This window comes from Ambystoma mexicanum, chromosome 2q (assembly GCF_040938575.1).
Source record: "Ambystoma mexicanum isolate Mex_15411 chromosome 2q, UKY_AmexF1_1, whole genome shotgun sequence".
Taxonomy (NCBI): domain Eukaryota; kingdom Metazoa; phylum Chordata; class Amphibia; order Caudata; family Ambystomatidae; genus Ambystoma; species Ambystoma mexicanum.
The window spans coordinates 1393089691-1393115207 of record NC_090924.1 but is presented as its reverse complement, the minus strand read 5'-3'; the positions used below and the strand labels follow the sequence as shown (position 1 = coordinate 1393115207).

General features: G+C 44.8%; 1 protein-coding gene across 2 annotated transcripts in view; it reads right to left on the bottom strand.

The window, feature by feature from the left end:
• EFHB (EF-hand domain family member B) overlaps positions 1 to 25517 on the bottom strand; it is a 400940-nt gene that overhangs the window by 80849 nt on the left and 294574 nt on the right. For both annotated transcript variants that reach the window (XM_069648882.1, XM_069648883.1), the window contains one exon: positions 19632 to 19839. In XM_069648882.1, the coding sequence (XP_069504983.1) occupies positions 19632 to 19839 (208 nt within the window). The remainder of the gene's footprint in view (positions 1 to 19631; positions 19840 to 25517) is intronic.

The window sequence follows — 25517 nt, the reverse complement described above, 5'->3', positions numbered from 1 at the left end:
GAAATGTGTCTTGAAAAGACAAATTGATTAATCAGGTGAGTCGTGCCCCGATTCGTAAGTAATCCTGATATTGCTTGAGAGTTGATTTTGCAAAATCAAACATTTTTGATTAGCCAAGGGTAAGGTTAAAACATGCCTGGGGTATTGTCCACCTTAGCAGGATGTTTCCGCTGCGGCAAACAATCTTTAGAAACTGGCCAGGTAGCGCCTCGGGGGGAACGCCAGCTTATGATATGTATATAAAGTATGGTATGGGAGCGGTAATGTTTTGTGAAACTTAGCATAAGCAAACCAGAAAGCAGACAGACCTTCAGTAGCTGAGGAATGGGAGTTTTGAGATGGACCGGACAGATAACCTGGAAAAGGTTTTGATAAGAAAGAGAGCACGCCCTGGGGCACTTGATATCCTTAGGGACTGGAGGAGGGAAGCAATGCTCCGATTTAGAAGTAGAGAGAAACATACGCGCAGGCATAAGTCAAAAACAGAGAAAGCTGAGGAGAAGGAGGAGGAGGAGCGGAGTAATAGTTTGAGAAAGACAAGGCGGCGCAATGAATTAAAAATAGAAAAAATATATCCACAAAGAGAGCTACACTCATCAGACGAATTAATAAACAAAATTTTAACTGAAACAAAACAGGGCCCGAGGAGTGAGACTAAAAAGACTACGTCAGTAGCTGCCGCTCAACCCCCTCCCGTTGCTCAGCCCCTCCCAAACCCAGCCCAGCCACAGGCTACATCAGTAACTGTGCTGCCCACTAGCCAGCCAGCCCCGAGTGTTTCGCAATTACCACAGCCCCAACAGATACTTCCCACTCTCACGGCCCCCTCCTCATCTCCCGACCAAGAGGGTGCCACTGTTCCGACCGCCCCTCCCATTAGTGGAATTGAGCAAAATGAATGTATGAGAAAGCGTGAGCTGCAAGAACAGGCGGAAATGTATATAGACGAGAATGATGGGGCATCCACGCTAGCATCACTATTTGACTTCAGAAGGAACAATGAAAGACAGGTATTGTTGGAATGCATGGGGGAATATTTGTCGGGACAATGGAAAAAGTTAATAGGGAAGTTACCACCGCAACGATTGTTGGATTTAAATGCATTAGCCCGTTGTAGAGGGAGAGATGAGGAAATAGAAGAACATGTGAAGCGACTGTTTGAAATAAAGAATGAACTGGATGAAGAATATTCTGAAGTACTCGCCACACCGGGGAATAGGAGAAAAAATATTTAGAGAGGTAGACAGCAGCAATTCTCGTCACCAGCAGCGCAAATTAGTGCAGAGCTAAAAGTATGTATGCGGAGGCACTAAAATGGATTTCAGATTCCAGTATTCCCACAATGGAAATACATGGAATATTTGATGAATACACTTTATCAATGAAAAGGAGAGCGTTACAGACAATGGTTGAATATTTGATAAACAAAGATATAAGCGAGGAAAAGGTGAGCCCTCCTGAATTGTTGGCGGTATATAAGAGAGCAATGGAACGGGGAACAGGAGAGACAGCTTTATCCCTCGACCTGGGAATATTGTTGCATATGAGGGAAGGGGGCGGAATAGTGAGTGTGGCTTTCCCCATGAGAGAAGTGCCCCTTACTTTTGTACCGAAGGTAGAGATTCCCGCAGTAGGCAATACGCCACTTGTGGTAATCCTAGCACATTACACAGCCCAATATGTGCATGTTCCCTTCTCTAGACAGGAAGTGAATAATATAAAACAAATAATCCCTGACATACGGAAAAATCCATCAGGTTTTTATAAAGAAGTGGAGTCTTTATTACAGTCCTCAGTGTTCACTATGGGTGACATAGATATAATATTCCCCGCGATTTTGCCAGCGGACATATGGAAACGAATAAGAAAGGTAGATGATGAGACAGCCTATGGCGCCACGTGGGCAAATTTAATACTGGAGGATAAAAATAAAGAGGTGGGTGCACAGCCAGGGGCGAATATGTTAGCATTACCGGCACGAATAGTACAGAAATTGAAATAATTGGTCCCAAAGAAAAGAATTCAATGGGACAAGATGACTGCATGTGTTCAAGGTAAAGACGAGTTGGCCACAGGTCATTTCAACAGATTTGAAGAAGTATTTACAGATTTCAGTGGGCAGGATGTGAGTACGGAAGCAGGAAAAGGTTATTTGTGGATAAATATGTGAGGGGATTAATACTCCAGATTCAAAATTTGATAATGACATCAGAAAGTGCATGGCAAACGCTAAAAACGCAAAAAAACACTATGAGAAGTATTACATATGGCCCAAAATTATAAGAACCGGGTAAATACCGAAAAGGAAAGAGAAGCGAAGGACAGAACAAATTTGAAAACACGGGTGTTACTCCAGCAGGTAGCAGGACACAACAGGGGAAGGGGAAATGCACAAAGCAGGGGAAATTTGAATATGCATGGAGGATCTTTGGGATTAAACCAATGTGCATATTGCAGAGAGGAAGGACACTGGCGGGCACAATGTCCGCATTTGCAAAATAGAGGCAGATATAGTCAGAGAAGGCCTCATAGAGGGCACCCGGGAACAAATGGTCACAACAGAAATCAGATGTCACAACACCAAAGTAATCAAGGGAATGGTGCACAGAATCAAGGTCAGGCTCCGAATCAAATTACTCCTACTCAAAGTCAAAATCAGCAGGATATACAAACTGGAAATAGAGGAAGAGGGGGGAACGTTTTTGATACTCAGACAGGTACATACTATAATAACAGTGGTGATTACACTTCAGGTGATGTGTTGTTACCCCAATAGGACAGCTCAGGACAGGGGTCGGAACCAGTGTCAATTCCCGTGAATTAGAAAGGACCCTACATAGAGATGAAAATCGGGAATGAAGAGCATAGATTCCTCGTAGACATGGGGGCACAAAATCATCACTTGGTTCCAGACATACCTCTGTCAGGGCGACAGAATATCTCAGTAGGGTTCGCAGGTACCCCAGTAATAAACCCAGAGTCCAAATAAGTAGCAGTGACAATAGGGCCTTTTACTGAATATTGTCCATTTCCTTTAACAGAGCATTGTGGGGAAAATCTTTTAGGATTAAATCTATTGAAAAAACTAAGCGCAGTTATCCATTGTACATCAGATGGGGTATTTTTAACTATTTCTCCCCAGACTAGGCCGACTTCTGAATTTGTGACGAAACCTTTAACAGGGGAATTGAGTGAGGTACCAACTTGCATTTGGGCCGTGAATGACAATGATGTGGGATGCTTGAAAATAGAGCCAATACAAATTGCGTTAAAAGAAGGAGTAACGCTACCGCGTATACCGCAGTATAAAACTTCAGCAGAAGGAGAAAAATGATTGAAAAGTATTGTTTCTGATTTGATAAAATTGGGAGTGATTGAAGAAATTACAGATAGTGTATGTAACTGCCCCGTTCTTCCGGTGTACAAGAAAGGGGGTAATGAGGTACCGTACCGTTTCATAATTAATCTCCGTGCACTGAACAAAGTAGTAGATCCCCAATTCACGTTAGTACCAGACGTCACTACGATTTTGACAATGATCCCTGCTTTGTCAGAATACTTTGTTGTTATTGATTTGAAGAATGCTTTCTTCAGCATTCCAGTACATAAAGAAAGCAGGTATCTATTTGCTTTCACTCTAGGACAATCATTCACATTTACACGCATTCCACAAGGCTATACTGAAAGTCCGAGCATATACAGTAGGGCATTGAAAGAACAGCTAGACATGTTAGATTTACCAGCAGACTGTGTGTTGTTATAATACATTGACGATTTACTAATCGCTGCTGACACAGAAGAGATATGTAAAAAAGGTACTGTTATATTATTGACTCATCTGGCTACACATGGACATAAAGCAAGCCTAAAGAAATTCCAGCACTGTCAGAAGGAAGTAGCTTATTTGAGTTACCTACTTTCAAAGGAAGGGAGAAGATTAACACCAGAGAGGATAGAGAGCATTTCTGGTATGCCTATTCCAACGACACAGAAAGGGGTGAGAGCGATAATAGGTATGGCTTCATATTGCTGTCAATGGATTATAAACTTTGCTTTGATTGTGAAACCAATGACCGAATTACAAAAAAGGATGCTGTGATGCCTTTGCAGTGGAATGAAGAATGTCAGAAAGCATTTGATTCGCTAAAAACCATTTTGAGTTCTGCTCCAGTTTTGGGCACACCGAATTATGAAAAGGTTTTTAGACTATTTGTGCATGAGAACGAAGGATGCGCGTTGTCTGTTTTAACACAGGAACAAGGTGGAAGAAATAGGCTGTGCGGTTATTTTTCTTCTGCGCTGGAACCCTGTAGCACGCGCACTACCATGATGTTTGTGAGCTATTGCAGCGGCTGCTGCCTCAGTGCAACAAACAGAAGGGATGGTATTGGGGCACACTTTAAATTTAATGGTGCCACATGCCATAGATGTTCTACTCAATAGAACGCAGATGCAACACCTCACTTCTGCTAGTTTGACTAGATATGAAATTGTATTGTTCACGCCCCACATCCAAATTATGAGGTGTAGCGCTTTGAATCAAGCAGAATTAATGCCAACGCCAGGGGAAAACATTGGTGGGACTGAATTGCCTCCCCATGATTGCTTAATGGTTACTGAGGAAGAAACAAAAGGGAGAATGATTTAAGTGATATACCCCTAAAAGAACCAGAAGGGGAACTGTTTTGTGACGGCTCCTGTTTTAAACTACCTGACGGCACATCAACTGCCGCATACGCTGTTACGACATTAAAAAGTGTTGTGGAGAGTAAAAGAATTCCTTATACTCTGCCCAAGCAGCAGAGATAATTGTTTTAACAAGAGCTTGTGAAATTTCGGAGAACTTGAGCGTGAATATCTATACTGATAGCCAGTACGCCTTTGGTGTAGTTCAGAATTTTGGCCGATTATGGGCTGAGAGAGGTTTCTTAACATCCCATGGGGCTAGAATTCAACATGGCCCTCTGATTGTACGATTACTGTCTGCACTTACGTGTCCAAAGCGCCTGGCAATAGTGAAATGCGAGGCGCATAAAAAGGTGACATGTAAAGTGGGAGAAGGAAACGCATTTGCAGACAAAATTGCGAAACAGACTGCCACTGATTTGAATACAAAAATGTTGACAGTGCAATCGGAGGAAGTGCCCTGCATGATAGAGAATGGAATTGCAACTGTTAAAGAGATGCAGGCGGAAGCTTTTGCCGACGAAATACAGGGATGGGCCAAGGGCTCTGCAGAACTGGATTTGGAGGGTTGTTGGGTGGACAAGAAAAGTGAGAATTGGGTGATGCCAAATGCGTATGTAAACGCAATGGTTACAATGGCTCACAGTCCCACACACATCTGTGCGAAGAAAATAGTCCAACATTTAGCCACAGTCTGGGAAAATCCACTTATAAAAAAAAATGCAGAGAGGCTTGTACAAAAATGCATTACATGCCTACAGCACAATGTGGGAAAGGGAACGGTGACTCCAACAGGAAGTTTTGGACCTCCCTCTATGCCATTCGAAGTGATTCACTTTGACTTCATAGAAATGGAGAGATGCCAAAATCTGAAGTATGTTTTGGTGATCATATGTGCATTCAGCAAATGAGTGGAAGCATATCCATTGAAAGACTGCACAGCCATGAGCACGGCGAAAGTAATGCTAAAAGAGTATTTCTCTCGCTTCGGTCTGCCCCGTGTCATATGGTCGGACAATGGTCTGCATTTTGTAGGTGCAGTGATACTGCAGATTTGTGCAGGGTTACAGATCCGATGTTGGCCGGTCTTATTGAACACCACAACAGAATCTTGAAGTCCAAAATCAGTAAGATCTGTGCAGGCAGCAAATTAAGTTGGGTAGATTCATTACCAATAGCGTTACTGTCTATGCGAACATCAGTGCAGGCCAGAGCTGGGCTCTCCGCATATGAAATCATAATGGGGAGACCGGCGAATGTGTGGTGCGCACCTCAGCCGAAGAGAATGAGAGAGGTAGCATACCCTGTACTCAGCATTTATTGTAATTTGTTAGTAAAAAAACTGCGTTTGATTCATCAGCAGGTGCAGGAGGCATTACCGGTGAGGTACACTGGCCCAGGACATGCATTGGAGTCAGGAACCTAGGTATTGATCAGAAACTACGAACGGAAAACATTGCTGGCACCCAGGTGGCGTGGGCCGTACCAAATACTCCTGACCACGCAGACAGCGATACGCGTGGATGGAAGGAAGGCGTGGATTCATGCCACGCAAGCCAAGAAAGTCCCATCGCCATTTGACACGTCAGCTAATCGGGACAAAGACCAGAAAGAGACAGCAGCGGTTCCAGAAACAAAAAATGCCATTGCCAGTCCCTTGCCACAGAAACTGCCTGATCCTGAAACAAAGCCTGATGAGATTGCCATAAAAGTGGAAGGGCAAAGAGTGCCTCAACATTGTCCAGCAAATGCTGCACCCCTGCTGGCGGACATCAAGCGCATACCTCTGTGGCGCCCACCATCTTCTGTTGTGCCACAGCCTGCATTGTCGCCTGGGCACCCATCATCATCTGCCATTGTGCCCCAGGCTGACTCCAAGCTTGAGACCAGAAGTGTACCCGGACTATTTGTCGATCACACGATACCAGGAGCAAATCAGTACAACCTGCGGAGCAGAAAAAAGGAGTGATCACATTTTCATCTTTTTGTGATTTTCTTGCCTCTGTTTCCTATTTTCGGATGAAGTGGGAACCGGAGGCCTAGAAGAGGGTGGCGTAAGAGTTGTGCAAGTCAGACAGCTCACCAAACGCAACTCCTCAGTGCTAAATCCATGTGTCAGGAACCCGAGCGGACAAGCGCGGAGCAGGTGGTACAAAGGCAGCTGCTCTGAAATTCTAGAGCAATGTGCAAAATGCACAGAGGCCTTGCCTAATGAATAAGCAATCCAGGCAGACAGCAAATTGGCATAGAAAGACTATAGACATTGATTGAACTCTTTCAACATCCTGAGAAGCACATGAATAAAAGATATTCACGGCGAGCACAGCAGAAGAAGAAGGTCGAGAGAAAAATGTCGGAACCAGCAAATACCCCCTCCTGCACCAATGCTGATAGCGAGTTAAATGCAGTACATAGTAAAGTGAAAAAAGGACACGGTCGAAAGAATTGTATGTTGGGTCTAACCATAATAATGTGTAAAATAAGTATATTAGCCCCATATTGACCATATCAGTATTATGGTACCTAGAAGAAACGCACCCTCTTGAAGTACTTTTGCCTATTATGAACATTTCCACAACGGAAAGCCCAGTCCATGTGATTTCCTATACCTTGTCTCCAATGGAAGAGTGACATAGGGAAGGATATGGGAACAATACATTGCTATTAATAATGAATATGACACACTCAATCCTAAGAAAAAATAATTGTTGGGTTTGTGCCCACCTGCCGCAGCATGGTGGTCAGGGAATAGGATGGTATGTACAGCCCCTGCCCTTAACTTCTGCATGGCATGCTTCTCTAAGTGCCTTATACTATGGGAAATGGAATGAAAGTGAAACTGGTCAACTAGATAAAACATACCTGAATGAATTCGAGGAAGTGATTATGAAACCGGTGGGTTGCTCCATGTTCCATAAAAGACGATTAATTACACGAGCAATAATGCCACAGGATAGATTGTCTGTACCTTATAAAACTTCTGTGATCACGTTCCACATCAACCCACAGGGGAATAAGGATGCGGAAACCCCTTCATATACAGTGAATTATAACCCTCATTCTGTCCCATTCTGTTTAAAGAAAAAGGGTTCTTTCCAGGTAGGAACATTTACCAGATGCAGGAACATAGCATTCCTTGATAAAGAAGTAGAACCAATATATGTGGGAGATCCTGTGTATTTTATATGTGGAGAAAAAGCATATCCTTGGTTACCTAGGAACTAGGGAGGTATGTGTTATTTGGGATTTCTGTTTCCTGGGGTGTTTCTTTTAAAAACATCAGATATAACCAAATTGACCAGGTCACGACCTCGCCGTAATATTGAAGACGGGTTGATTGTAGGGGACACAGCAAAATCATTCATACCATTTTGGGGCCAGGCAATAAACTCTTATAACATAAGACGAATGTCTAGGATATTGGAAGAAACAATAAATGGAACCACTGATATATAATATGACTCTTGAAGAGAAAGGAATTAGATTGATGTAACTGCAAAATAGAATGGCCCTGATATAATCTTAGTTGATCGCGGCAGTGTTTGCTAAATCGTGGGATCAGTGTGTTGCGTATTTGTAAGTGACTCCTCCCCCACGATTTTTGAGGCGATAAGAAAATTGCATGTATTAAGTTCGGATCTCCACCCCCCTGAAGGAGGCTGGGAATTGAACATAAGCTCCTGGTTTTGGGAAGTGTTACGATCCTGGTGATGGAAGCTATTTGCAATTCTAGTAGCAATCCTAGGAATATTCGTGACATGTTGTTGCATACATTGTCTCCCTATAGTATGTACTGAAATTAATGAAGAATGTGTACAAATGATGGAACGAAAAAACATTACTAAATCAAGCACTCACAATAGTAATGAATCGGAAACCATAGAAGAATTCATGGCAATCGACATTGATAATAATAAGGAGGAGACAACGAGTGTATACGAGTCAGAATTTGAATCAGATTCCGAATCTGATCCAAATACTTGGTCAGAGGAGGATGCAATGTATGGATGAGGCATTTGGCATACGGCCAAGAGGAGGGTTTGTCAGTCCAGAAATACTAAACACCCCTTGGGCGGAAGGAAATGCATGATTAATTGGTTGGCCGAAGACTAATTGCCTCATTTACAGTGTTAGGAATATATACTCATTAGTTATTACGTAACTATTAGTTCAACTAGAGTGAGGCCATTTTAAAATGACCAGAATCGCCATTCTGTTTTCTCTCAGCTCTCAGCCAGCGAGTCTCCTGAAAGAATAGCAATGTATGAAACTACCATTTAAAGAGTTGAATTATGTTCTTCTTTTTGGCCCCCCTTTCTGAGCACAAAGAGGCCCCGGAGAGCGGGCTGACGAATCAAACCTCCTGTCTTCACACCTACTCATGGTTACTAGCATGCCTCCAGCATATGCACATCACAAACATGGCCACATCAGTACCCTCTCTGTGAGGGCTGGCAAGCAGCTGGGGCTGGAGGCACTGAAGCACAAAGCAGGGGCAATCTTGTCCCCAGAGGCACCAAGACCCCTGTGTAAGGAATGGAGGGTGTGGGCCAGCAGCAGAATGCGACCTCCTGAGAAGGAGCTGCTCCGTCCCAAATATGTTGAGGGAGGAAAGAAGGGTGGTGCACAAGTGCTCCACACACAGAGCCACTACTCGCACCCTCCGCATATCCACCACCCAGTAGGGACCAAGACACATAGCAGTTACCCAGTGAGGGAATTGTACCAGGCCTAGGGGCTTCCAAATCAGGATTGCTACACGATGTTAGTGAGGCTAGAAGCAGGGGATTGCCAATTCCTCATTGCCTGCTCTTATGATTAAGCACTGGAATTCCTGGGCCGAATCCAACCTGGTGTGTAGCTGCACAGTGCAAAGAACAGGACACACTCATCGATGTAAGTACTGGTGGTGACTGGCTATGCATATGTGTGTCAGCGCGCTTTATTACTACTGGGTGATGATGCAACACGCATCAACATGCAAATGCATAGCCTGCAGGCTAGGCATCAGTGCATATTTGAGGGTAGGCAAGGGAACACAGACACACCAGGTCATGTGTGGTTAACCCTTGAATGCTACCTCCCAAAAATGTCTACAAAGACGCCAAAGAGATGTACACACATTGATTTTAATTTTAAAGGGTTTAAAAGCTGTGAGCAGTCCATTCCAAACATTTGTGGCAACAGTCTTGTAGGGGAGTCAGAAGCCTAGCAGCACTTTTCAACACCTACCATTCTTGGTTTTGTGAGGGAGTGATCCTGGCAGGGGATTGTAAACATAACAGTCCATCCAGTGATGGATGTGAGTTTGTGCAATAGCTTTCTGTTGGTAACAGACATGAGATTAAGGTAACGAAAATCCTGACCTCCTCGTAGGAGTGTTAGGTGTGTGTTAGAGGGCTTGCTGGTGTAGTATGTGTGGCCGATGATCCAGTAGATTCCCCATGTCATTGTAGGAGTGGGATTTGTGTGTCAGTTGGGTCGGAGCCTGTACCCGATGGGCACACTGAATCAGTTTGTGCTGGTTTATCATGGTATAAGTAGGAGTGGTCAGTGCAGTGAGAAGAGGAGTCCCACTAGGGGTCTTCGACATGCTATATACCAGAGAGGAAAGTGAGGTGGCCGTCCTTGCATGGACTGGGACAGCCAGCAGCCCTACCCATCACCTTCTAGTCTGGGTTTGTTGAGGTGATGGGTGATGGGTGTTGGGTTTGTGTAAATACTTGTATGCTGGTGTGAGACATGGAGAGGAGACATTCTTGGCAGGGGTCCAGGAACCTAATGGCCTGGACCAGTTTATATTCTTGAGAGGTTGGTCTTGGCAGGGTTGAGAGACCTATAGGTCCTCCTGGTCTCCATTAGTTTTGGGGGTTCTGTGTGCATCTGTTGGATGCCTGTTAGAGGAGAGGACTGGATCGTGACAAATTGGATTCTGCTCCACAGGAATACAAGGATGACTAGACAGTAAAGTGGCCTGGTCAGCCCTCCCACTTCTACAAACCAAAACCCAAAGCAATCATAAAGGTAAAACAGGGGCAGTTAAGGGACAGACCCTACCTCGCCCTTTGTGGTAACGTGGACTGAGGGAAGGGTATACTCTTAAGAGGGGTGCGGATGTGACTCAGTGACCCAAACAAAACAGCAACAGGCCAAAATAAAGGGAATGGCCAATCAAGGTACTATACAAATATATATATACATATATATGTGTATACACATATATATATATATATATATATATATATATATATATATATATATATATATATAGATATAGATATACACTTTCATTAAACACACCACCTGCAATAGAAACAAATAGAAAACATGTTTAAAAAAAAGCTCACCCCTGTGAAAGATAGAGAAAAAGCAACAGACTGGAGAAAGCAGCACCATTTTAGATCTCTGAGGCAAATACCAATCACAAAAGGATATGTCTTGAATGAAACAGGTGCTGAGGTGACCTTCTCAATGGGTCCCAGTGGACCGAGGGGGCAGTTTGTAGTCAACAGTACCTGGGTTGACGGATGTTGAGCCTGGTGTTGACCGTCGTAGCGAGCGGATCATTCTCAGTCCGGGCACGTTGGATCATGTGGGCACCAGCAACAAGCGGGCGTTATGTAGGGGCAAATTCAGTTGCTCTGTGATGTCGAAGGGGGGCTCTCAAAGGTGCAGGTTGGGGCAATCCCAGAATCTCTTTGCAGTTGGTCGGACTGAGTCGTGCTTTTTACCATCGCGAGGGGTCGATGTCTGATGCTCCAGCGGTTCGAGTCAACGGGCGATGGCCGTCGAAGTTTGTGATGTTAGAAGCGTTGATGTATAGGTCGGTGAGGCGGCCGATCAAGAGCTAGCTGTGCCGAGCTGTGGTTGTAACGTCTAATTAGAGTTGGCATGTGACTCGTCAGTGTTTCGGGTCAGGTTTAGGCATTGAGCAGTAGCTTCGTGGCCTACCAAGTGGCAGGCACAACTGGGGCACAATGCAGCCTCAAGCTGGTTGAAGTGCAAGCAAAAGTTTGGATTGAGGAGGCACACAGAAGCCAGTGCCGGATTCTTTCCTCTTGTCCAAGATGCAGTGAACATGGCGCAACCGTTTTGTTGCAGCAGGAAAGGGAGCTTCGGCTGGTCTGGTCCTTTGGCTGCTGTGAGGCCCACTCAGAGGGGCTCAAGGACAGGAGGGTTCCGTTCAGGGTCTTCTCTCCCAGCTTTAGGAGATTTCGGTGCAGAGTGGCAGTTCTTAGTCCACAGCAATAGTTCACCCCCAATGTGCACTGAGAGTGGATAGGGAGCAGATCTTTCTTCTGCCTTGGATGGCTCCTTCACCTCAGGTAGAGGACTTAGGAAAGTGCAAATTTCCCAAAGGAAGTCCAGTGAGTCTTTCCCGGTTGCTTCAGAGCAAATCTTCAGTGTTTTGGGAGGATCTGAAGAAGGGGTGGGAGAACCAAGTCTTTTAGGGCACACTTCCTCAGGTAATCAGACTAAAGCTAGCCTTCCTTAGTGGTTGAATCCCTGCTATTGAATGGAGTGGATGTTGCCCTTCTGATGTCACACCCAAAGGGTGTTCCTCCAGAGGAAATGGGAGAGACAGGAAGGGGAGAGAGAAACAAAATGGTGGAAGTCTCCTTCCACTGACCAGAGCACTCCTGCCCATCATAATCCCACCACCTTCCCTTTTCATTAAGAATAAATGCCTTTACAGATGCATCACCCTGGACAACGCCCCGTTGTGTGGCTGTCTCGGGCAGAGGGTGTTACCTGCCATCGCAAAGAGATCAAAGAAGAGGCTCCAGGTTCCTGACCTGCCATTTGACAGTCTACACACGGCTGACCAGTACACACGTCACCATCCAGAGCAGAGCTGAGGCACATGAGCTGTCACATATGCTAGATGAATTGGGACGTGATGCTATGATCATAGGTAGTGCCATGCACTATGCCTAAACTAGGGCATAGCTTTACTTTAGAGATTATCCTGCCACCATCATGGGGTCATTTTATTTTTGGTACAGGGAGGCATATATTAAATACTGCTCCTGCACCGCAGGCACTTGGCTATCGAGTGTGCATCTCATGCTCTTTAAATCTGCTCTGTGCCAGGAGTAGAGCAGGCACGGTGGATTCTGCTACTGATGCAGCAGGGCACAAGTACACTATGCTGCTGTCATGGAGTTGATGGAAAAGGGGAATCTGGTGGGCAGATTACCCTTTTGGAGATGGAATTACCCTAATCATTCGATTTATTACTACAAATAAAAAAGACAGGGCTTTGCACCCTTGCCAGATGGCAATTCCTCACATGGATGTCTCTAAATGTGCTGGTGTGTGCCACAGGGTAGATGGGTAGGCAGAGTTAGGTAGGTAAGAGAGAGAAGGAGAGATGGAAAAGGAATGAGAGGAGAGAGGGAGGAAGAGAGAAAAAGTGTTGGGAGAGAGGGAGTGTAAGGCAGAAAAAAATGTGAGGCAGGGTAAAGGAGCTATACAAGATAAGGGGATAATGGTAAGAGGAGAGGAAGGTGCAGGGAGAGGAGAGGCAAGATAGAGGAGGGAGAGAGATAAGAGATATGAGACAAAGTAGTGACAAAGCTGGAGGTGTAGAAAGAGAGGGAGGAAAGGGAGAGACATGAGGTCGCAAGGAGCCTTGGAGGGTGCATGAGGGACAGAGATGAGGATGAGAGATAAAGGGGAGTGTGAAAGAGGGAGAGAGAGAAGGGGGATAGAGGAGGCGAGGGAGAGGTTTACCATGTGTTTGGGGCTATGGTATATGTGGGGTGTTTTGGAGCAAAGCAATAAAATCAAGAAAATCATACAAAGGAATTGGCCTTTGCTAAAAATTGACCCCCAATTACAGCCACTGTTTCAACATCGACCAACCTTTGTGTATAGAAACAGTAAGGCACTGCGTAACAGTCTAGTGAGGGCGGAGATTCTTATTGCCCCAACACGTAAGAGTCAATACAAGGGGACACAACCCTGCCATAACGGTCAGCATTGTGGTAACATAATACTAGGCAATAACATCACACATCCCCCATCTGGTTGAAGCATTCCTGTATGTGCGATTCATCGAATGTTATATATGCACTAAAGTGCACTTGTGGCTATTACTACTTGGATATGACAATGAGGAAAGCTAAGACTAGGTGGACCGAGCACAAGTCATATATTCGCACTAAAATTCTAAAGTCACCTGTAGCCATTCATTTTTTGCGGCAAGACATACAGTAGCACAATTAAAATGTGTGATTTTGGAACAGATTAAATTAAGCAACAGAGGTGGTGACATTATGGATTGATCTTCTTGACTCCCTTAGCCCGAGGGGCATGAACCATGATTTTGACGTAATGTGTTTTGTATAATCCCTGTAAGATCGGTTGAGTGTCGCTATGATGATCTGAAACATCAGTCTGTGAGTAGGGATTCACCCACAAGGTTGTATAACTGAGTATTCCAATGGAATTATCTAATGCTTACTACAATGGTATAGACTGTGAGCGGGCAGTCACCCGAGAGGCATTACAGGTCTGTGTAGCGTATTTGTAAGCGGGTGTGTATCCGAGAGATTCTGTAGATCTATGTGTCAGATATTGGTTGAATAGGGCCACAGAGCCCCAGTCAGGTAATGACAGTGAATCCATTCAGAGGTGATATTCCCTACTTGGAGTAAGTCTAATGCAGAAATATGGTCCTATATTCTTATATGGGCTCGGTTTACTTCATGGCAGTATAATCCCCCCCACAACAGCAATAACAGAGCTCATGCACGTTCTACTGTTTTCCATGCATTTAGTGCATACATTCATAGTTTGTTTAGCATACAGGCGGTGCTGCCATACACTGAGGTTTTGGTGCGCCTTGCAGAACACCAGTTCTTGAGTCCCACACCAAGATGGTGTCTATGCTACGTGGCACCGATGCGCACGCGTGCCGGTGCCATGGTTACTATATGAACAGTGGGGGATCAGGCCGCGCGTTGTGCTGACGGTCGGCTCCGATCCCTCACTGGGTCTCATAAGGTGAGTGTACTGCTCGATCAGAACACTGTTTATATGGTGTATAGATTGATTCATTGGCTATGTTTAGAAATATGGATAATGACGCTGCTTGCTCGCAGCCCAAGCTGTAATGGGTGTATGGACTGCGGGCGGTGGCTTTTATACACTGATGCATGCTGCTGACTTTTCTAAAGTCCTTTGTGCCCCACCCCAACAGAATGAGACACTAGGTTCAGAACATCGCGCTTTCTCTAACCTTTGTATGAACAAATGCAGGTTACACCACGTTGGAACAGATTGCCCATGAACACTCTAATAAATACAGGGAACGCGACCCTAGAACAATTTGCTCACAGATATTTGAACTTCGAGCGTTTATAATATGATATTATGTTACTTCCATTTAATCCTTTAATAACCTATCATAGTAGTCTGTTGATCCTTAGCATATTGTACGTTTACACTTAAGAGTTTTATCATTGATGTATAGTAACACATGTCTTTCTAAAATAGGTAGGACTCTGCTACATCCTTTCCCCCTGAACGGTAGGGTTTGAATGTTAGTACCTGATGGTTCTTTAATGGATGTACCCTTGTGTTGAATTATTTAGACGTGATAGGACTAAGAAAGTCTACTTTTTCTCCTTTAGGTGAACACGAGAATAGTAAAGCTACATTTTGGAACATTTTGGTATACTATGGAACTGTGAGCCCCAAGCCCTGAAGATGGATTTATTATAATCCGAAACGTGTTGGCAATCTTATAATTAAGAGAAGTCTATTGGACATTTTCAGCTAATAGCTATATGTCACAACACTGAACTGTGTGATTTATTTTACGCTAATTTCATTTGATGAATGTTTTGACTTTAACTGATCTACTCTGTGTATGTTCACACAGATGAATACAAAGTTTGAAATGTGTAACCACTATTTTCACTTTGATTACAATTTCGAAACTGAATGAGGACTGATGGTATTCATTGGAGGATAACCACTTCAGTCTTCTTTTTTGTTGCTTCAAGTTTTTTAGTAATTTATGTCTATATAAAAAATGGTTTCTTATGAAAATTGTTTCTTTTCTTAATATTGCTTTTAAAAATTAGAATTTCTCAATCACATACATAATTGGTCTACTAGGAGAAGCCCAGTGTGGGTGTTCACCATCTCTAGGCCTCAAGATATTTGGAACATAAGTCCTCCGAGGAGTGCATAATAGGGTTACCGATTGGCAACAACCGGTTGTGTTTTGCGTGGTGTTTTGGGGTGCACATAGTGTCTGTGTGGTTTTGTGTTATGTTGTTTGTGCCATATCTATTGATTAATGAGTGCTGTGTAGTGTTATGTGCTTTGTATAGTGTGTTATCTAGTGTGCATATTGTGTAGTGGTATGTGCCTTTAGTGTTCTACACTATGTGCTGTGTGTATTGTGTGTTTAAATGTGAAAGCTATGTGATATGTGTTCTGCTCTGTGCATGTTGAGAAGTGTGTGCTATGTGCAATGTGTGTTGGTGTCTGTTGTGTTGTGTATGCATATTGTGTTGCATGTAATGTGTGTTAAATGTAGTAATGAGATATGCGCTGTGAGGAGCTAGGAATGAAACTCGGTCACAAGTGAGTCATGGTTTTGGTCAAATAGCTTTATTACAAAATAAAATGGGGTGGGGAAATGCCTCTCTGTCCCTGCTCTAGAGGTGTTTCCCTATATAAAACCAACATAAAACTAAGGGTCTGTCAAGGTCAGAATGTCCAAAGCAAAACTGTCCCGTGACCTTCACATTCTAATAAATGAACTCTATGGTGAAAAGGAGGCAATGTCTTTGGCCTTGATATGTGTATAAGTGTTCAAAAGAAAATAAGTAATTCCAAAATAAAAGTTCCACAAAGTCAGAGTACCTTATTTCAGAGGGTGGCTTCCTTCCCCTGCATTTCTCTGCACTCTGCTTTATGTTCAAGGATATCAGTTCCATAGGTTTCTTTTGCCCATCAACACAACTGGTATAAACAATGCTTTGCCCACTCCTCTTTGTGTTATCAGGATACCTGGCATACTCTCCGACCAGGTTTTCTCTTGCTCTCTTAATATGTTTACACAGTCTTTTGCCAGTCCCGACATATTGTCATGATTCCTGCCCCTCATGTCCCCAGCCCTGCAAGATGTCTGGCTGGAGCCAGGCCACAATCACCTACACGGCCCTCAAGGGCCTCTCCATCCCTCCAAAGACCCACTTGGAGTCACACTTGGCACTTGTGGCACCGACTCACTCACTCCCATAGGATAATATTGGGAATTGGACTTGTAGTGCATTGATGGGGACAAGATGGATGCCCCCACATATTTTGGTTCCCAGAACTGCATGTGCAGTCTAGTCTTTTGGGTGTGGTTCAGCCCAGAGGCACCTGGGATACCCAGAGACTATTTAAGCCACACCCAGGCTGAGAAACATGCTTTGTGTTTTCTGCACCTGCAGCGTGACACTCACCGTGTTCGGATCGGTCTCCAGTAGGCCTGCATCTTTCTTCTGTGCTCAGCTCCTGCAAGAACAAGAACACTGTTAGGAACAGCCTTACCTTGCGGCGCTTCTGCCCATCAGTCATCGCTCCTTCTGTTCTGCGGGCATCTTCGGCGGTGTCATTCCCATCCCGGCACGCCGCTTCCTAAGGAAAAGGGAAAAGAACAGAAAAAAAACATTAGTAAGCATTCTGCAAATCTTCGCTTATTTTTAAATACTGTACGAGCTTCAAACGCTTACCTGAATCCCAGCCACTCTGGGGGAACTCTGTCTCCGGAACTTCTCATTCATCTACAAGTGGGAAAAGACACTCCAGGTTAGCGTGGAAACATCTAGAGGCGCCGCATACCGCGCTTACCCACCGCATTTGTTCTTCATAACCGGCATCCACGCTGAAAACGTCACGGCACCTAAAAGACACAGAAAAAGAACTCAGTTCAATACAACTACGAAAGGGGTACATCGCGCATCGCACTCTCACTCACCTTCAGCGCTACTCATCTCAGCAGCACGCCGCCATCCCCGGATGCCAGCCATCATTTAAGGGAGGAAAGGAACTAAGTTAGAGAACTATTCAAAAGACTCATTATACTTACCTGTCGGACTCTTGCCAGTGAAGTAACTAGGCAGCAACGAGCCCGCATCAATCAACATGCCCCTGCGCTGAAGGCAGGACGGAGAGCACACTATACAAGAAAACAAGGTGAGCTGTAGATCAAAGGGAAGGGTTGGACCCTGGGGAAGAAGGGGTTCAAGCACACAGAGACAATAGGGAGTTAGACTCTACCAATCCTGTGTTTCAGGCCCAGTCTCCAGTCAAATAGCCTCCAGGGAAGGGTTTGAGGTCGTAAGAGGTCAGAACAGGCTGAGTGACGTCCCCGTGGATACCAGGTGAGCGTTACACATATATGCTTCTCAGGACCTCCTTGGATGCTTGTATAATATACACTGTTTAACTTAACAATGCCTGGTATGCATTCCAGCCAGGACTTTCTGGTAAGAAAACACTTGTAATTTGCACTCACCTGTTATACTCTCCTGCCAGGGTTTTTCTCATGTGTACTTCTGTGTCTCTCAATTTGCCTGGTATGCTCTACTGCTAGGACTTTTTCCATTTGTGCTCTGCGCACGCCCGCAAACGTGTCAGTCTTTTATACTTGTTTCAACTTCCTTAACTTACCTGATGCACTATCCTGCCATGGATTTTCAAACAGATGTAATACATACATTCACGAACTTGGTAGCTTCTTTTGCATACTTCGTTATGGCTTCTTACGAGTATTTCCCTTGCTCGTTCTTTCTCATTTAATTCAATTATGTTGGTTGTACTTTGACAGGCTTTCTGACATGCCCCAGGGTCCCCATGTTCCTTTGGTGGACTCACCTGCTTTGGCTGGTGTACGTTGGTACTTCTGCTGCAAGCCTGTGATGGTTATGTGCCGGTTTTCCGTCTCTCACTGACTCTGCACTGTTTCACAGGTTCTCGCGGCTTCCGCCTTTCGGTTCCATGTTTCTCCAGGCTTTGGTTTTGTGGAGACTGTCTTGTAGATCCGGCATACGCCCAGAAGCTTTCTGTCTGCTTCTGGTGTCCTCTGCGTGTATGTACGCCTGCACACTGCTTTCCTTCTCCTTTTTGGAAAGCTGCTTCGCTCCACGGACACCGTTCCAGTCCTCTGGTCTTTCACTTTGCATCGAGAGAGGTTGTTTTCTCCAGCCAGTGAGGTTTGCTACTTCTCCGCTGTTTTGATAGTTTAAATCTCCCGGCTTTAGGTTGACCTTCCCAAACACTAGAGCACAGCATATGCTTTGGGCTCTCAGTAATCATCATTACTCGGTGCATCTGTCTCATCCCAGTAATCTTAGGTTTATGGTACTGGTACTTTGTCAAATCCAATTTAGATTTACAGTCTGGCAAAGTGTTTCTAATGGTGTTAAAATGCCCATCCGCATTTGATGAATGTATAGAGTCAAATAGAATGTCTTTGGTGCTTTTCCTAGGTGGGTGAGGGAAGATATGACAAGTCATCATCAACACATGGAGAATGGTATGGGTATTCTCAAAAGAAACACAAGAGATACCATTTATCATCCGATTAAGTCATGACACCTTCCCGAGGACTACCTCCCCCATATGATCCTCCCTCATATAGCCAATCCCAGGATCAGGTAGCGGCTGCCATCCCCTGGCCACATCGGTAGAGGCTACCTCTGGAAGAAAAGTGATGACTCCATCAGATTCACACAGTGCCTTGTTGTAGAGTTGTGGTAAGTTCTGTATGTGATATGTATGTTTGATAAGTTCATTATGTCCTATGTGTTGTGATCGGTGTGTTGTGTGGCATACACGCTGTGCCCGGTATTGTAAGTTTCCATTGAATTCATTAGAGGCATACATGAATTAGAAGACTTTGAGAAGTAGAGAAGGGAGGGTGAAAATAGTACCTTTTGTTAAAATCTGTTCTTCCAGCTGTCCAATCTTCATTTTGTCTTTCCAGTTCAAAAAGTTGGCAAACTCCATGAAGTTAATTAGTCCATCCTTATCCACATCGCAGTATTCAACCAGAGCATCCACCAGGTCAGGGTGCATTTCCAAACCAAACTGGACACAGGCCTTGTTAAGCTCTTCCTTGTCTATTGTCCCATCACCCTTCTGTTTGAAAGAAAGGAGCACAACAAAATCAGACCTTCTACAGACACAGGCAATATATAAAAAAACAAGTTTTGATGTATGTGAATTGGTCATTATTAATCAACACTCATTTGTAAAGCACCAAAGGTGGAGCAACGACCAAACGCGATATGAAATCATGGTGTCCACACAGTGATGGAAGTGTGATATAAATCATTGGAATCCATTTCTCCCCAACACCTCGCCCTTCCCCACCAAGCAATCCTACAAGAAAGCATGCGAGAAAAACAAAGCATCAACCATATCTAAAGTCAGCGAGCCTCCTGCTGCCCATGACCCGCATACTCCCAAAGTCCACCAACCCACAACCTCCACCCCAATCACAGGCCCCTCCCGCACATCGAAGCTCAGATCTAGACTACCACGTCCCCTCTTTGCCACACTGAGACCTATTTTAGGAAAATCTAGATTACTCAGACTCACCTCTAGATTAACAAAAAGGTACACCCGTAGCAGATCACCCAATCAGCACTATAAAGTTCAGAAACCCGATGTGTCACACAGCATTTATCTTGCACAAGAAGCACCGCTAACACCCCAACTCCCTTACCCCAAACAGCACCCAAATCACCTCAACTCCATCCTTCACAATCATCAGTAGAAAAACACTCACACGCTCAAAGAAGAACTTATTACCGTGCGTTCCCTATGAGCCCATGCCATTGAGACACACGATCTTATCTTAGACCACAAACTGGACTTCCTAGTCATCACAGAAACTTGGCTCCACCAAGCATCTGGACCACTATTAGCGTTGGCAATCCCTCCAGAGTTTACAATACACAGAGAAGACCGCATCAACGCACAAGGAGGAGGCATTGCATTCATCGCCAAAGCTAGTTTAAATCTGAGAACAAGCCCCATCTACTCTATAGAGGGATACGAAATGCTTCACCTAAAAAATGTAACAGATCGTAAAACAACGTTTAACTTCCTCATCATCTACCGAGCCCCTAACAAACCTAGCCAACCCGGAATCAGAAATCCCGCTAGCAATCACACCCTCTCTAAAACCCAAAACTAAGTTCATTATCTTAGGGGACATCATCTTTGGGTTCAATGAACCCCAAGATCATATAGCAAGTGCATTTTGCACAGCAATGCACGACATGAACTTCACCCAAATGGTGACCAAACCCATCCATGACAAGGGGATAATCCTGGACTGGGTTCCAACTCTTAATGTCAGCTTAACCATTGACTCCATCATAGGTATTAATTGGTCAGACCACCACCTTATTTGCTTCTCTCTATCGACATTAGAGAAACATACCCCTCACACGAATCCTACCATCATCATAGAAACCAGAAACACACGTAATCTCACAGCTGAGAGCCTCGCACCAACGCTGACAGAACCCCTTTCTGCTATGATACTCACAGACCCAACGGCTGAGCCTAGTAGCAACGCCAGAGCGTACTAGAATGGTCTAAAGAATACCATTGACCTCGTAGCCCCCCCCCCCCTTATAACCAAAATACCTCGCCCAACCAAACGCACCAATTTCTGGTTTAACCAAGAACTGATCACCCTACGATGGCACAAAAGAGCATTGGAACATGCTCATAAGAAATCGCCCAGCATAGAGACGGCTAATTCACTTCAGGAAGTAATCAAAAATTACAAAACATCCATCATTGAACACAAAGCCAATGACCTGAACTCCTGCATTAATAATGCAGCCTCCAACTCGAAAGAACTATTCATGGTACTATGAGAATTGGAAAACCCTACTCCAATCACCAATACTATGCCAGCCAGTAAAGAATGGTGCGAGACCATTCAGAACCTTAAGATAGGAAACCCCGAACACCAATTCAACTTTGCCCAGGTCAACCAAGCACACGTCCAGGAGGTCATAGCCGGGCTCAAACCTTCTAATTGCAAAGGATATTGCTTTCCAGCCAAAATCAAACAGTGCGCCTCCTCACTCTCCCCCATTATTACAAATTTTGTTAATGCCTCCTTCAGAACACATACTGTCGCCACCAGCATCAAGGAAGCATGGGACACGCCACTCTTAAAAAAAACAGCGCTAGATCCCTCTGTGGCTACCAACTACCGCCCCATCACCACAGTCCCCTTCCTGTTGAAAATAATAGACAAAATTGCATACTCCCAAATCCAAGCACACCTGGAAGCAAACAACCTACTAGGAACTAGACAATCAGGTTTCCGGCCTAATCATAGTACGGAAACGGGTCTACTGGATCTTAAAATCCAAATGGATTCCATCAGAGATTAGGGCAACCTCTGTATTCTACTTTTATTAGACTTATGGGCTGCCTTTGATTTGGTGGACCATGATAGCTACTTCCATCTCTCCCAAGATGCCACGGCCTGGGTGAAATCCTTCTTAGCAGACCAAACATCCAGAGTCACATTAGGCAAGGTATCAGCAGATCCGATTCAAGTACCCATCGGAGTACCACAAGGCTCTTGCTTGTCACCCACCCTATATAATGCCTATACTAAGCTTCTCTTCGATTCCATGGATGCCATGGGTGTCATCTATACAAACTTTGCTGATGACATCCAGATCCTGATACCCATCTCAGGGAATCATGAGCAAGACACAGGGCCTCATTACACGGAAGGCGGCAACCATGGTGCTATTAGCGCCATGGTTGCCGCCGGTAATTTACTGATCCCGCCATGATGAATGGCGGAATTACCGCCCCATTCCAAGGTTGGCTGGGCGGTAATTCCCCATTCACCATTGGCCCTTCCCCCATTCCCATTTGAGCCCCCATATGGTTCAATGGGAATGGGGAAGGCGGCAATTACGGTACCGCAAATTGCGGTAACTTAATTGCCTCCAAGGTCCCTTTGCGGGTCCCGTCCTTAACGGCTGGTAAAACCAGCCGTTAAGGTAGGGACCAGCAAAGGGAACTCGTAATAGGGCGGGAAGGGATTACCGGCACCGGTGCCCTTACCGGTGCCGGTAATCCCTTACCGCCATCCATGTAATGAGGCCCACAATCTTAGTAAACTAAATCTACGCTATAATACAGAATTGGATGGCAGTCAAAAGTCTTTGCCTCAATGACGAAAAGACGGAGATCCTCACTGTTGGCGCTCCCTCTAAAATCAACGCACTCCATACGGACTACTCCAATATCCCTATTGATGGCTCTCTTATCCCCATCCTCAACCAGACTAAAACTCTGGGGGTGTATCTAGATTCAAACCTAACTATGACAAAGCACATCAACTCACTCTCCTCAACTATTGCATGCACAGCCAAGCTAAACTCACTCAGTCTGCAATTTTTGACCCCTCAAAATTGTATCACCCTTGCACGTGCATTAATACTGTCCAAACTGGATTATTGCAATGTGCTACTCCTAGGCATGTCCAAAGCCAACCTTGACAAACTACAACTTCTACAAAATAAAGCCCTAAGAGCAGCCCTTTGCATTAAAAAGCACAACCACATCTCAAAGATCAGAAAGGAAGCTCACCTGCTACCTACAAAGTCAAGAATCCTCTTCAAAATGCTGTTCATTACGCATAAATGCCCGATTCAGACCACCCCCATCTACCTCACTAATACAATGACGACCAAGAATTCGACAAGAACATAAAGATCGAATTACAGTTCCCAACTTCAGGTCCCACGTTACAAACTCTCGAAAGTGAGAGTGGGAGGATCAAGCTTTCAGGTCTTAGCACCTAAAACTTGGAACTCCCTCCCATTGACTGAGAGGTGAACCTGCGCACTCAACACCTGGTTCTTTAACAGAGATTAGGGTAGAACCACTCCCCATACCAGAAACCCTTGCATAGACAACCCGTTGCAATTAATATCCTGTGAGAGTCCAAAAAGAATCGTCTTCTCAGAACACCGTTTTTGACTATTGTCTGTGTAACCCAGCCTCGACTAACTTGTATTGTATATTCAGATTTGTGTTCTTTGCCTTTAATTGTGTAACATTGCCTCCAATGCAACCAGATATGTAAATCCTTCTGTAACCTACGCTGTGATTCCCAAGGGTTTGGGCGTGTAACAAAATTAATAAAATTGGTACGCTGTACCAATGGTTTGTTACCTTTTTACAGAGCATACCTTTAGTTCAATGGCTCAAGAAAAGCGTCTTGGACGCCTTTTCTTTCTCCTGAGCCAAGTATAGAATCGGCTAAGGCTGGACATTCAAGCACTGCCAATTTCCCAAGTCATAGCCAAGCATAGACACACACACACAGCGTCCCTCCGTGAGCGCCTTAACAACCTTGCAAACACATGTAAACACATTGTAAAGCCTCTAGACTGACATGTGTTTCGACCCATTTGATCCTTTTCACTGCCTGATATATGGCATTGGTTTGAATGATGATTTGATTGCATTATTCATATTATTAATGGAATAGGTTGCAAGCGGAACATGTATGCAACACTAAATATGCTTCCAACACATTGTTATACAAAGTACAATAATTAGCAGCATGTGAAATTAGAGCAAAATGAGTGTGAAGAAAACATCACAGCAATACAAGAATTTGAGAAAATAAAATAGGGGGGAGGAAGGAAAGAGAACAATAAAACACTGCTGGGGATGTCACAGTGAGAAGAGTCAGGACGAGTGGACAGTGCAGCAAATTCAGCAGCTGGTTGTGCCACATCGCGGGATGCAGCAAACGCGGTAACACTGGCTGCCGGAGAGCACGGCCTGGGAGCCAACAACCAGGGGATGTGACAACCGGGACGACACAGGTCACCGTTGGTCACCGCAGTAGGAAGAGGAAGAGGCGGTTCTAGCTGGCAGCATCAGCTGGAGCTCGACAACCAGAAGCCCCACTGGACACCAGGGACTCTCTGTATTAAGTGGAGAGTGCACTAAACCATCAGGGATTTTTATATTAAAAAGGAGGCCCACAAGAAGGCCAAGCTTTGGGGTCCCCAATTAGGTCTGCATGTCACAGATGCTGCAGCACCACATCAAAGGAGGCAGGGCTTACCAGCCCTTATGAAGCCTTCCCACAACCTCCCCTGTCACACCCCTGGAGAAAGGTAAGTGATTGGCTGGGGTAAGTATCCAGTCCTGTGAGGGGATAGGGTAGTTAAGGTGGTGTGTGTGACTGGTTTAGTGTGGGTTAGTTGGGTGAGGACAGGAGGTGGTGGAGGACATCCAAGAGACCAGGAGGCGAGAGCGAAAGGAGCGTGGAGGATCTTGGAAGAAGGGGGTCTGTGGAGTGTTTGCATGTGAGAGGGGAGAGCTTAAGGAGTAGAGGTCGAGTAGGAGTAGCAGAGTGGTAGTTACAGTTGGAAGTGGAGATAGTGGTAGTGGAACTAGCAGAATAACACGTAAAGCAATGGTAGTAAGTAGTAGTAGTAGTGGTAGTGGGCGTAAAGGATACGTCAGGAAGTGAATGAGGTAGTATAGTGGTAGTTGGTAGTAAATGGTGGTAGTGAGTGTTAATAATGGAGTAGGAATAGCAGTAGAGGGAGAGTAGTGGGAGCGACAGAGTGGGAGAATAGGAGTTGTGGTAGGATCAGATAGAGATTATAACAGAAGAACAGCAACAGACAAGGCAGTAGATTGGGAGGAAGGAGGAAAGGTTAATAACAGAGGTAACAGGAGGTAGGGACAGTAAGAAGTGAGGGAGTTGAGGAGTAAGAGGAGACGTGAGATGAAAG